The sequence below is a fragment of the Vespa velutina genome, chromosome 3 (assembly GCF_912470025.1).
Source record: "Vespa velutina chromosome 3, iVesVel2.1, whole genome shotgun sequence".
Taxonomy (NCBI): domain Eukaryota; kingdom Metazoa; phylum Arthropoda; class Insecta; order Hymenoptera; family Vespidae; genus Vespa; species Vespa velutina.
Window position 1 is genome coordinate 7,142,773 of NC_062190.1, and position 13,779 is coordinate 7,156,551.

Genomic DNA, 13,779 nt, shown 5'->3' on the forward strand with positions numbered 1-13,779 from the left:
GCTCTGTCACTAGCCACCCACGCGAACACGACCTACGTTGGCCTCTAGCTCTTCATTACCACGATATCTCGTGGGAACCATCCGTGCTTGTTAAGTCCTCACGAGCACAGCATTGTCCGAGAGTCGGGATCAGAATTTTCCAATTAAGTTATGAAATCCACGCGTAACAGTCAGCTCGCGCAAAGACTGCCCAAAGAGGGTAAGCTTGTTCTCTAACGTTACCTCTCATTGGGAAATGAAAAATCGAAGGACGAACATTGCTTTTTCCTTTTTTTTTTTTTTTAATTTTCATTTTCACTCTCTCTCTCTCTCTCTCTCTCTCTCTCTATCTCTCTCTCTCTCTTTCCTTTTTTTCTCTCCTTTTCTTCTCTTCTCTTTTCTCTTCATTTCCATGGCTTCGACGGATTCGTTATTAACTTTCTAATATAATTTAATACTTCTTTTCTTTTTTTTTTTTTTTGCTCTCTCCTTTTTTTTTTCTTCTTTTTTTTTTTGTTCGTATATATAAAACGTCAAACTTATGATATTATTTATATTTAGAGAATGCTATTAATTTTGTGAAGATAAAATGAAATAAGATTAAAAAAATAAAAAAATAGAATACAAATTGTGTGCGTGCGTGCGTGAGTATAACTTTAAAGTTGCATGACGTTGCTGAGGGTTGAGAAAAAAGATTTTATTTTATTTATGAAATTTATTTCTAAATATATCTGTACATATATATATATATATATATAAGATATATATACACAAGATATATAAATGTGACCTTAAAATTACGTGAGATCAACGAGGTATAACGGAGAAAAAAATTAAGATTTTATTTTACTCATACAATTTATTTCTCTATACGTATCTATGTACAAATCTATATAGAAATATATAAAAGCAACTTTAAAATTGCGTGACATTAATGAGGTTTAAGAAAAAAATATTGAAATTTTATTCCGTCCATCAAATTTACTTTCGTTATTAATTGTATTTATTAGGAGTATTGTATTTATTATATAGTAGCTATTGAAAGTTATATATTGCATCTAATTTTTTTTTTTTTTTTTTTTTTTATTTACCTTTTACTTCTTTCTTTCTTTCTTTTATTTCCATTTTGTTTTGTTTTGATTTTTTTTTTTTTTTTCACAAACAATATATCAACAAAACTTAAATTATCACGATCCTATTCTATATCTATTTTCATTCTTTTTCTTTTTTCATTTATATTTTTCTTTTCTATTGCATGTAGACGAATAGGACACGATCGATCATTCGTATTCGGATATGTCGATAACAGAAGAAACTTTGCAATTCTTCCTACGTTTAAAGTTAATTCACAATAGTACGGATAAATCGAATTTGAGGGTGGCCCAACTACCGACAAACTTTGTCCGTAGAACGCGATTAGAGATATTCATTCGGATCTATGTATGTATATATCTACAAATGTCATGGCGCATTTTAACCTAATCGTGTGTTCCGCGAGGGCGTTATACGAATACCGAGCGTGAGTACCGACAATACCGAGATACTACGAGGATTCTCTTACTATGTACATGAAACACTATATGTATATATATATATATATATACATATACAAATATACATATATACATAAATACATACATACATATATATATATATATATATATGCATATGAATCTGGATATATATACGTGCGAGCTAAGGATAAGTGAAAATTCCTGTGCTGATGAGAAGAACAAAATAAAATGAAATAAAGGATAGAGATAATAATTTAAATTGACTCTCTCTCTCTCTCTCTCTCTCTCTCTATCTATCTATCTCTCTCTTACACGATGAAAAAATTTTATAAAAAACTCGTGCGTTCGTAGGCGCGCAATTCTTTTTCCTTCCTTTTTCTTTTTTATTTCAACAAACGATCCTACGTTAAAAAGCATACGAGATAATATTCATCGATATCTTATCGTAATCATATCGAAGATGATAAATAGAAATAATAAGAATAAAAAAAAACAAGAGAGTGAGAGGGAGAGAGAGAGAGAGAGAGAGAGAAAATTACCAACAAAATGTCATACTAGCATCGCCTAAATGAATAAAATGTAAGTCTTAAGAAACTCGTCCAAGTTCGATGGTCCCCCACCGAGATGAGTCTATTAATGTTTATCCCCTCTCCCTTTTCTCATTCCCACTCTCTCTTTCTCTCTCTCTCTCTCTCTCTCTCTTCTATTATCCTCTTCTTTCATCCGTCTTTTGTTTTCTTCCCTTTTCCCTTTTTCTTTTTTTTTTTTTTTTTTTAATTAAGAGAAGAGAATGGGCCGGCACTCGCCAAGAGATGGCGATCTCGATCTGTCGAAAGCCGTTTTGCGATTGGTCTAAGATACTTGGCCAAAATCACTCGCGCTATTCGTTGTCTTTCCTCATCGTGGATCTCGAGAACCGATCAGCTTTCCTTCTCCTCTCTCTCTCTCTCTCTCTCTCTCTCTCTTTCTTTCTTTCTTTCTATCTCTCTCTCTCTCTTTTCGAACCCTCTAAGGTATCTAAACATAGCTTGATCAGTTACATTCGTTTACTCTCTTTTCTCTCCCTCCGTAAATTTTCGCATCTCTTCTCCATTTTCTTTCTCTCCCTCTCTCTCTCTCTTTCTCTTTCTGTAGACTCCTCCTCCTTCTCTTTTTCCTTCTCCTCCTCCTTCTTCCCTTTCTCTACCTTTTTCACGTCGTACGGACAAGGAGATACGGAGGAGAAGCTTACGTACTCTTCGTTCTCGCGTATCGTCGCGTTCGTTCGTAGATCATCCAATTTTCCAACGACTTTCAAAGTACATATATATATATATATATATATATATATATATTTATACGTATACATATATATGCATATATATACATATATACATACGTATGTACGTATACTTATAGTACGGTATTGTCACAGTCCGCGTTTATAATATACGGGAAACGAAAGAAAAAGAAAAAAAGAAAAAAGAAAAAAGAAACAAAAAATAAGAAAAGAAATAAATAGGACAAAAATTTCGTCCTACTTCCTTAATCTTGTCTCTCGAGAAAGTGTACGTTTTGTAAGAGGAAGAAGAGATAGAGAGAGAGAGGAAGAAGAGTTAAGGAAAAGAGTAGAAAAGGTGGAGAAGAGAGAAAGAGAGACAGAGAGAGAGATAGAGAGAGAGAGAGAGAGAGAAAGAAGAAGGAGGGAAATAAGTGGAAGAAGTGAAAGAGGACGAAGAACGTGGAAGAAGGTACGTTGGGTGCCAGTGTCTCGAGTGCGAGGAACAGCCAGTGGAAACAATCTAATATATATATATATATATATATACATATATATATATATATATGTATATACATATATCTTTCTCACTCTGTTACTCTCTTTCTGTCTTTCTTTCTCTCTTTCTTTCTCACGCTTTCTTATTCTTTCTTACTCTTTCTTACTCGGATTCTCTTTGTCTTCGTCTCTCTGTGATCTAAGGCGTCGTCGCCTGGAAGACGGGCTAAGATACTCTGCTAGGGTGTTCCTGCCGCTTGTTGACCGAGTGTCTTCAAGCTGGAGCTGGCAAAGAGGGCTTTCGGTTTGAGGGGGTGAGTAGCACTTCTTCTTTTTTTTTCTTCTTCTTATACTTATTCTTCTTCCTTCTCCTCCTCCTCCTCTTCTTTTTCTTCTTCGTCTCCTTCCTCTTATTCTCTTTTTTCCTTCCTTCTCTATCTACAACTCTTCAGACCTTTCTCTCTCTCTCTCTCTCTCTCTCTCTCTCTTTCACTTTTTTCTCTACAATGATCGCGTTTCTGTCTTATACGAGGTACTTATCTTTGGGAAGTATCTTTCTATGTATGTGTATATGTGAAAGATGTAGAGAGAGAGAGAGAGAGAGAGAGAGAGAGAGAGAGACTCTTTGATGCTTCACGATCTTGTTTCCTTCTCTTCTCCGCTTACTCTCACCTCCTTGTCTCTCTAATATCGACAAGATCCGATCGAAACGAGTGAGATTTCTCGTGCACTTTTTCCCGAGTGGCACGGATGCTGCCCACGAGATGGGTATCTTCTTTCGTGTTCGCTCAGGTCAAGAATATATAGTATATATATATATATATATATATATATATATATATATATATATATGCACGTATGCATTTATGTACGTATATCTTTTTGTCTTTATATTTCTTATGTTTACCTTGATTTTTTTCTCATCGTTTATTTGTCCATATTCTTGTAAACATTTGTATTTATTTCATATGTTTATTTAATCAGGCGATATTTTTTTTTTTTTACATTCACATACATACGTAGATACACAGTTACATGTATTTATTTACAATTCGACGAAATCTGCTCTACAGTTATATATATATATATATATATATATATATATTTTATACAGTTACATCTACAGTTATATCTATATACATATATATATTTTAGTTTTTCCTATGATGCAACGAGTGACCGATTTAAAGAGGCGACCTCGATTTTCCCATGCGCACCTGTTTCAGTCCACGCTTTAGTATATCTCTTTGTTTCTCTCTCTCTTTCTCTGTTTCTTTCTCTCTCTCTCTCTCTCTCTCTCTCTCTCTCTCTCTCTCTTTATCTCTCTCATTTGTCGATGAAACATTTACACGAGCGAAATTTACAACGATTCACGTCTGCTATACATACATACGTACCTACATCGTTTTATTTATCTTTCATGGAAAATGGCTAATTAGCTTGCACTGGGAAATTGAAAAACAAAGGTAGAAAGGGGTCCACTCGTCGATATCGTTTCGTTCATGTTCCAAAGAAAAATATCGCGTACTATCGTAAATCGAAATGTCCATCTCGAAATGTAGAAGTGTTCGATAAAGGTTTTCGTTAAAGAGAATCGACGATGTCGTGAAAACGATGGGGACGTGAACAGGAGCGAGATGACCTTTTGATCCTTTCTACCCCATATCAAACTCTCTCTTTTTCCATCCTAACCGCTTCCCCACTCTCTTTGCGATTTTCGACAATTCGACGTTTACGGAATGTCAGTTCTTTGACTACTTGGTCGAAAGCCGTTCGACGATTGCGATGACTACATCGACTACTACGACACAGTCGATTCGCATATTCGTAACTCATGTTCCGACTTGCCTTTGACGCGCAATAACTACACCATTTTGACACTGTGCGTTGGTCGGCAATGTCGTCTATGCGTGAAAAGAGACGCTTAGTTCATTCTATGTAAGTACTTACTTTCATATCGTTTGACGTAGATATATATATATATATATATATATATATACAAATGTCGCTAAAAAGGCAGACAGAAGATATATTTCATATTCACTTCTCTCTTTCTCTCTCTGTATCTATGTGTATTTAGGTGTATAACAGTTAGAAAGAGAGAATGATAAACAGAGATAGAAAGAGAGAGAGAGAGAGAGAGAGAGAGAGAGAAGTGTTTCATATTTGTCTCTTTCTTTCTCTCTCCCCATTCCGTGTATATCTATGTGTATTTAAGTGTATAACATGAGAGAGAAATTTAAAGAGAATAAACGTAACATGCCAACTCCTACGTCAGGTTGAAAGCTACGAAAATTTTTATAACATTTTAGATATTTTATAAATTTTCTTTTCTGGGAATATTTCGTGATGATGTTGTCTCCGTTTTTTTTTTTTTTTTTTTCTTTTTCCTTTATCCTTTTTGTTTTTATTTTTCGTGAAAAGGTACCCATCCAACGGGAATAATTTAAAATACTTAACTTATTTATTTAGATTTCGATCGATAAATATTTTCGACGTATATACATGTACGTACATATATATGTATATATGTGTAAATCTCGTATATATTACAAATGTGTGTGTGTATTGTGTGTGTGTGTGTGTGTAGCTATATCTATATATATATATATATATATATATATATATTTATATTTATTTAAAATCGTTTATAAGTATATGAATATTATATGATTATATTTAATTAAAAGCTAAAGTTAAAGTTTAATGTTATAAATAAATTACTTTCTGCATTTTAACGTGACGCTTGGAGTCACTGAAAATCCTTTCGCTTGGATACACTTGAAAGCGTCTGGAAATATGGTTTTCATGAAATTTCAACGAAAATTTCCGACAGTTTTCAAAAGAAGAATATGATATAGTATTAGCATTTCATACGTATATATATATATATATATATATATATATATATGTATGTATATATATATACATATATGTATCCACAAATGAAGCTCTCTGTTTGACCTTCGATCCAATATTAATTTCATTGTATAATTTATCGTCATAGTTTTAAAGTTACGATACGATACGAGATAAATTAACGAATATCGATATTATTAATTTCAATATTAATGTCGATCATATGAATTAAATTTTACGTAATTCTTTCGTTCAAAGAAGCACGTCGCGTGTGGGAATTTGATTCAAAGGCCATATCACGCAGTAGAAAACACGAGAGGGCCAGTGGTTACGCGACATGATCGATACGATCGAAACACTTACGGGAGATTAATTCGCTCAGTGAAGTTCGTGAATGACTAGATGCATGTGTACTTCCATGCGTTCGTGTGCTTTCATGTGTGTTCCTATGCAAGTGAAAGAGAAAGAGAGAGAGAGAGAAAGAGAGAGAGAGAGAGAGAGAGTTCGTGTGAAAATTCGTAATCGGCCACGCCTCGACGCTTTGATTGCTTCCTATCGACGTTTCTCGACGAAAGGTTCCTTCTCTGCAAATTAATTTCAGCAAAAAGCGCTACGAATTAACATTCTCGGACCATTTTCATTTTTGCTCCATTTTCTTTCTTTTATCCTTTTTCTTTTTTCTTTTTTCCTTTCCCTCCTTCCCCCCCCCCCCCCCCCACTCCCTCGATTACCTTCCCCCAATTCGTGCTACTTTCGCATTATAACACGGTAACGGAAATGAGAGCTCGGTAAAGTTGTTTTTCCGCTCGTTGATTTTTTTCCCTCCCATCTTCTTCCTTCTTTCTTCTTCTTTTTCTTTTTTTTTTTTTTCTTTTCTTTTTCGTCATCTCCTTTTTTTCGTTTTCTTATTAGATGATTTTTCAGTTTCCCGACGAAGAAACGTATTTAACTCGTTCGTATCGCATTTGCATAAAGAAAACGTTCCGCGCGTAAACCGTTCAACAGGTTAGCGATAGGCGATCATCTCAACTATTTCGAATATCTTTGAAAGAATTTTTTCTTCTCAAACGAGAACGATAGATTTTTGAAGAGACGTATAATATTGTTCGATCGCGCAAATCAATGAAATTCGAAAGAAAAATCGAAGAGAAGAAATGGAAACGGAAAGAGAGATAGATAGATAGATAGATAAATAAATAAATAGAGAGAAAGAGAGAGAGAGAGAGAGAGAGAGAGAGAGAGAAGGTGGGGAGGGACGGGGGTGGAGAACAGAAAGAAAGATAGATATAGAGACAAACAGAAATATGAGATATAGTTCCAAGTCAAACATTCGAAAGTTTCGAAGAAAAAGAAGGCTTTTCCAGGATGAAAAGGAAAGACACGTAGATAGTTGTTGTAGGACAAACGTACGTATGTACATAGAACGGTTGGGTAGAAGGTTAGGAAGGAAAGTGGGAAAAGGGAATGGGTGGAGGGTCGGAGGGGGGGTAGAGGGAAGGCGGTCGGTAGGGAGGCAATGGGGGCTGGTTGGAAGGTTGGAAGTCCGCAGAGGATGGCAGGCACGACGATGCATTTAATAATTAACTCGGTGGATACACGAGGATGGATGTCTGACGGGCTTTCGGTTGGGGAGGGTCGGAGGATTGCGGGGGTGGTTTGTTGCAGGAACAGTTGCCGACGACGAGGGTTAGGCTGGTGGTAGTGATGGAAGCTATACTAGTACTAGCAGTAGCAGTAGTAGTAGTAGGAGCAATAGTAGTAGTAATGGTAGTAGACGTAGCAGTAGCAGTAGCAGTAGCAGTAGTAGTGACTGAGGGGTTGAGAGATTGGTGGAGGAGGGAACAGGGGGGAGACGGAGGAGAATGGAGGCAGTCTGGAGGATGCTGTTTGCTGCTGGTGGTGCTGATGGTGGTAGAGGGTAGTGGTACTGAAGAGAGAGAGATAGAGAGAGAGAGAGAGAGCGAGAGAGAAGAGGGGTGGGTTGCAAGCGCGGCTAGACGGAGAGGAAAGTGGGGAGGGGAAGGGGTAGTGCTTGGGGTAGGTAGGGAAGGTTGGCAGCCGGAATGGCTCTCGCGGATGCTGCGAGACGATCAATACACCACGTGATGCCACGCGTCACGTCTCCTCTCCCTCTTCTACTCCAATACTTCCCCCCTATCCTCCACCCCCGTACCGCTACCGCTACTGCCCCCGCCCGTTCCACCCCCTTTCCAACTCCCTCGAACTCTTTCCACCCCACACTTCTCGTTCATTTGCTCTCGCACTCCGTGAGCTTCTCTCGCTTTCTCTTTTCAAATCCACCCTATCTTTCTTTCTCACTCTCTCTCTCTCTCTCTCTCTCTTTCTCTTTCTCTTTCTCTTTCTCTTTCTCTTTCTCTTTCTCTCTCGTATAGTCTTTTTACTCTTTCCCGTTTTTTTCTCTGCCCCCTACCTCTTTCCTACCCTTCTCATTCCTTTTCTTTTCCTTCTCCTTCTCCTCCTCCTCCTCTTCTTCCTTCTTCTTTTTTTCCCGCGTCACCCCTTCCCCCCGCCCTCCGCTCCCACCTTCTTCTATTCTTCGCTCTCGCGTTATCAATCGCGAAGTCGTAGAAACGACGACGTCGAGGAGGTGGATGACTACGACTATGACAACGATGACAACGACAACGACGACGACGACGACGACGACGACGTAACTTTACGTATATTCATATTCGAATAAATAGAATACAGATGCATCGTCTTCTCCTCACGCGTCGTAATTTTTTTATTTATTTCTCTTCTTATCCTTCCTTCCTTCCTTCCTTCCTTCCTTTCTTTTTCTTTTTTCTTTCTTTCCTTCTTTCTTCTTCCTTTCTTTTTTTTTTTTTTTTTTTATTTCTCCATCCCGCCTTCCTTTTTCCTTTTTTTTTTTTCTCTCTTTCTTTTTTTCTTTCCTTTCCTCCTTTCGACAGACGCACGACGCGACGAGGGGAAGTCGAGTGCGTGAGCGTACGTTCTACAAGCGGCCCCGTCTCTTCTCGTTGATTCGGCGTTGGTCGCGAGCGTGGATAAAGGCATTGTTAACCGTGCGCTATTGCTGTTACTGCTACTGCTGCTGCTACTGCTACTGCTACTACTGCTGATACTATTGCTGTTGGTGGTAGTAGTAGTGCTATTAGTACTGCTGCTGTTTGCTGCTGCTAGCTGCTGGTTCCATTGACTATTGCTGTTACTGCTACTACTCCTACCGCTATTGCTATAACTGTTGGAGAGATTTTATGGAACGCGTTATACATACATAGATATATTTACACACACACACACACATATATATGTATATATATACGACTGAATAGAAATTTTTCTCGCTTTCTTATATATACATATCTCTTTTTTTTTCCAGACAACGGAGTCTCCGAGAATTCATTATTATTATTTTTCTCTTTTTTTTTTTTTATGTATCTCCTCTGTTTCTTTTTTTCTCAAATACTCTCTTTCTTTTTTTTTCTTTCTTTTGTATTTCTCTCTCTCTCTCTCTCTCTCTCTCTCTCTCTCTTTCTCTCTTTCTATTTCGTTAACAAATCCCGACAGATATTTGTCGGTCGGCAAGTAACGACAAATTTTCTTTAGATAAATTGATTGAGGAAACCGGGCGCTCGATTCCGTCTCGTTTCGAGATTAATATTCATAGTTGGAAAATGGAAGAGGACGAGATAGAGGAGAAAGATGGAAAGGGTTGGGTCATAGGACTATAGGAGAGTTAGAACGTGGAAGAAGGAGAGCAGTCGGGATGAGGGTGACGAGGAGATACCGTACGAATGGTAGCAGAAAGAGAGGGTTGAAATGAATGGGGGAAATCGAGGGGCCGGAGAGGGGGGGAATAGAACGAAGAGACGTAACAGACGTTCGCCCGATGATCTTTCCTTGCCAAATTCGCCAAGTTCCAATTAAATCACTTATGTCTACCGTATTTGGCAAACTCCGCGATATCCGATTGAAATTGATACTCCGAACTACGATTGTGCCGGAATTAAGCTCGAGCTCGAAGTTATGGGCAAGGCTTTTCTGGTTTCCCACGGAATTGCGAGTCTCGAATTTCTCAAGTGCAACACCACCGATAGCTCTCGTATACGTTTCTCATTATATTCGCCGAGAGAGAGAGAGAGAGAGAGAGAGAGAGAGAGAGAGAGAGAATATGATTTCGTGAGCTGATACGTACGTATCATCGATAGAACGATGAAACATCACGATAACGAGATTTTTATTTATCTTCAAAGTGCTTCAAAAATATTCAAAAATGTCCGACGATCCTATCTCTTTGCCAATTTTTATTTCTCTCCTTCCCCTGATAAATCCCACATTTTTATATTTACGAATCTATTTTTTTTCCTTTTTTTCTTTCTCTTCATTTATTTTTCTTCCTTATTTTCACTGCTTTTTCTTTTTTCGTTTGTTATCTCTTTCGTCGTCGTCGTCTTCTTCTTCTTCTTCTTCTTTTTCGTCTTTAACATAACAAAAAAAGAATATTTCTACAGAATCCTTCGCGCTCGTTTTTGTCTCGGTTTGGATTAAAGCTAAAAAAAAAGAGAGAAGGGAGAAAAATAGAAAGGAAAAAGAACGATCGATTGATTAATTGTATACAAATTTAATACTATTAAAATGGTGGGCAAAGAGAAAAAAAAGAGGGAATGTTCTTTTTCGATTTTGAAATTGATGAAATTATTTTTTTAAACGAATATCGAATAATCAACGTTGATTAAACGTTTCGAAAAAGCAAAAGCGAGAAAGAGAGAAAGAGAAATAGAGAGGGAAATATAGTAAAAGAGAGAAAGAGAGAGAGAAGCAATGGTAAAGAGATTCGATAAAGAGAAGGCAAATGGGAGGAGGAGAAATAAATCACCGAAAAAGTCCCTTTTTCCGGCGAATGCCAATGAAGGAACAATTTGGTTGTCTTCGTACGTTACGCTCGACGACAACCAAGAGTATTGGCATCGGTGACGGCTCTGTTGCATGTGTGTGATTATAGTAGTGTTAGTGATGGTGGGTGCTGCTAACTACTGTTGCTGTTACTGCTGCTGTTGTTGGTGTTGGTGTTAGCGATGGGTGGGCTTAAATATTCATTCGGAGGATCAATCGAGTGGATTTGCAATTTCGCGGCGTTTGTAGTCTCGCACGAACGAATATCAATCGGTCGGTCAGTTCTTCGTCTTTCGGTGATATCATCATCGTTGATCATACGTACATTACACTTACCATATATATATATATATATATATATATATATGTGTGTATTTAACAAATAATATGACTATATGTAATTAAAACATAATGTATTTAAAATATAATAGAACAATATATTACAAATTTATTTTTATATTTCACATACGGAACACATTATTATTATTATTATTATTATTATTATTATTATTATTATTATTATTATTATTATCATCGTTCGTAAAATTGATCTCATTGAAAATATATTGATAACAAATAAATATTCGATAACAATTGTCGACATTTCGATCGTTCTTTCGTTCTTTTCTTTTTCTTTCATTTTTCTTTTTCCTTTATATTATATTTTTTGCAAATGATCACGGGTTAAACATCGAGATGCATTAATAATAGTCCCAAATGAAAAGAAAAGGAGAAAAGAAAGAAAAAAAAAAAAAAAAAAAAAGAAAACAAAAAAAAAAGAAGAAGAAAAAGAAAAGAAATATTAATACACGTCGAAGTTATCAACGTTGATATTCTTATCGGGATCCATGGGCTTGTAAATTTTTCCGATTGGACGAGCGTGAAAGAACGCCGTCACGAGGACATCAAGCATTAGGGTTGGAGGGAAAGAAAAATGCATGCAAACACAGACTGGTAACAACCATTCCGAATAGTATGTACTAACGTTGGCTGTACAAGTCGTGTATAAGTCTTTATATATCTCTGTCTCTCTCTCTCTCTTTTTTCTCTCCCTCTTATATTCTCTCAATGTATGTATGAATGCGTGTATGCATGCATTTATGTATGTATACAACACAACATAGATGTATTTGCGCGCGTGCGTTTCTACAAGCGAGAGTCGGTCTCCAGTGTAATTCAATAGAGTACACTGGCTCTCGAGATAGACGGCAGCTACGGACGAAAGGGGTCGACCAAAGAGAGAATGAGCGAGTATATATATATGTATATGAGAGATAGAGATAGCATATGTATGAGGAAGAAAGAGAGAGAGAGAGAGAGAGAGAGAGAGAGAGAGAGAGAGTTCAATTCTATGGACACACGGTTTGCATCATGGTGCCCCATCGTCATTGTCTGGAATGGATAAACCGACGCTTGCTCTCTGTCTCGTCATTCTGAATACGTTTACTTCCGGTACACCATGACTACTCTCTCAATCGACCTTACTGTCTTTTCCGATTCTCTCAAATATCATATAATAACATTTTTCATTTCAATCTGAAGATCTTGTTCCAAAAGTTTCAAATATCTTTAATTAATTAATTAACTAATCATTCTAAATAATATACCATTACATTATCACATTAATTTCTACCATATCGAGAATCTTGTGTTATATTTAAGTATGTATTAGAATGTGTACTGTATTTAATAGAATAGTATAGTATAATGTAATATTATGTTATTCCGTTGTACAGATATAATTATACTCTGGGTTATTTAATTACAACGTACTGAGAATTTCGTGATTACTTATTTGTGATTATTTATTTATTCGATAGAATACTATAATATAATATTACGTTAAGTACGTTAAGTACATTAAATAATAAAAAGATTTACATTACGTACGGGTTAATCAAATACATTAGTATAACAATACGATTCACTATGATTTAGTTTAATTAAATAGAAAGTATTGAAAGTATCGAGTTAATTGAAATTAGTATGAAATTAGTATGTCACGTTGGTTACGTTCGATTTTGAGATTGATAGGTAAAGTTTTGTTTGTATACTTAACAAAAAAAAAAAAAAAGAAAAAAAAAAATGAAATGATGATGGAAACGATTGCGTAAAAAAAAAAAAAAAAAAATTAAAAAGAAAAGAAAAAAGAAAAATAACATCTTTTATTTATTTGACTAGTGAATTTTCCTGTAACAGTTTAATTCTTTCGAACTCTCATCGTTGTTATTCTTTTTTTGTTTTTTTCTGTTTTTTTTTTTTTTCTTTTTTTTTTCAAGCAACAGTCGTTCAGAAAAAAAGGAAGAAAGAAATAGAAGCAAGAGAGAGAGAGAGAGAGAGAGTTAGGGAGAGTCAGGGAGAGTGAGAAAGAGGAAATAAACGTGTCACAGCTTCCTGTTACACGAACAACCAGACCAGTAGTCAGCTTGTGTAGTAGACCAAACGGTCTTGCTTTTGCCTTTTAACCGCTTAGCATCAGGAGCTAAAACATCGAGAATGGAGTTGAATTTCTTCGTAGGCATGTCTAGTCGACCGGCCATGTCCACCCACATTTCTCGTTCATTGTCGCTCATTGTTTCCCAACGTGTATTGTTTCACATTCTAATCTTGGCCGTTGAAATGAAGTACAACAACGTGGAGTAATTCACACGCAAACGCGACTAGCCTCTCGCAACAACGATTTAACGATCACGTTTGTCAGGTCGATGATCTATTTTTTTTTGTTTTGTTGTTCTCTCTCTCTCTCTCTCTCTCTTTCTCTAATTGATTTATTATTGCAAGAAACGAAAGAAA

General features: G+C 36.3%; 1 protein-coding gene across 1 annotated transcript; it reads right to left on the reverse strand.

Moving 5' to 3' along the window:
• Positions 1-5,969: 5,969 nt before the first annotated feature.
• Positions 5,970-13,559, reverse strand: LOC124947618 (osteocalcin 2-like). Its single transcript, XM_047490026.1, has 3 exons — positions 13,402-13,559; positions 9,090-9,331; positions 5,970-6,040 (listed from the first exon to the last, which is right to left on the reverse strand). The coding sequence occupies exons 1-3, from the start codon at positions 13,557-13,559 to the stop codon at positions 5,970-5,972; spliced, it is 471 nt and encodes a 156-aa protein (XP_047345982.1).
• Positions 13,560-13,779: the final 220 nt, after the last annotated feature.

Bases quoted from the DNA above. Each gene is read 5' to 3' on its own strand.
- LOC124947618 (XM_047490026.1), bottom strand. From the start codon at position 13,559: ATGAGCGACAATGAACGAGAAATGTGGGTGGACATGGCCGGTCGACTA. The intron at 9,332-13,401 runs GTCTGGTTGTTC...TCTCTCCAACAG, and splicing joins ACTACACAAGCTGACTACTG to TTATAGCAATAGCGGTAGGA. The intron at 6,041-9,089 runs GTAGAACGTACG...CCATATTTCCAG, and splicing joins GAGAAGAGACGGGGCCGCTT to ACGCTTTCAAGTGTATCCAA.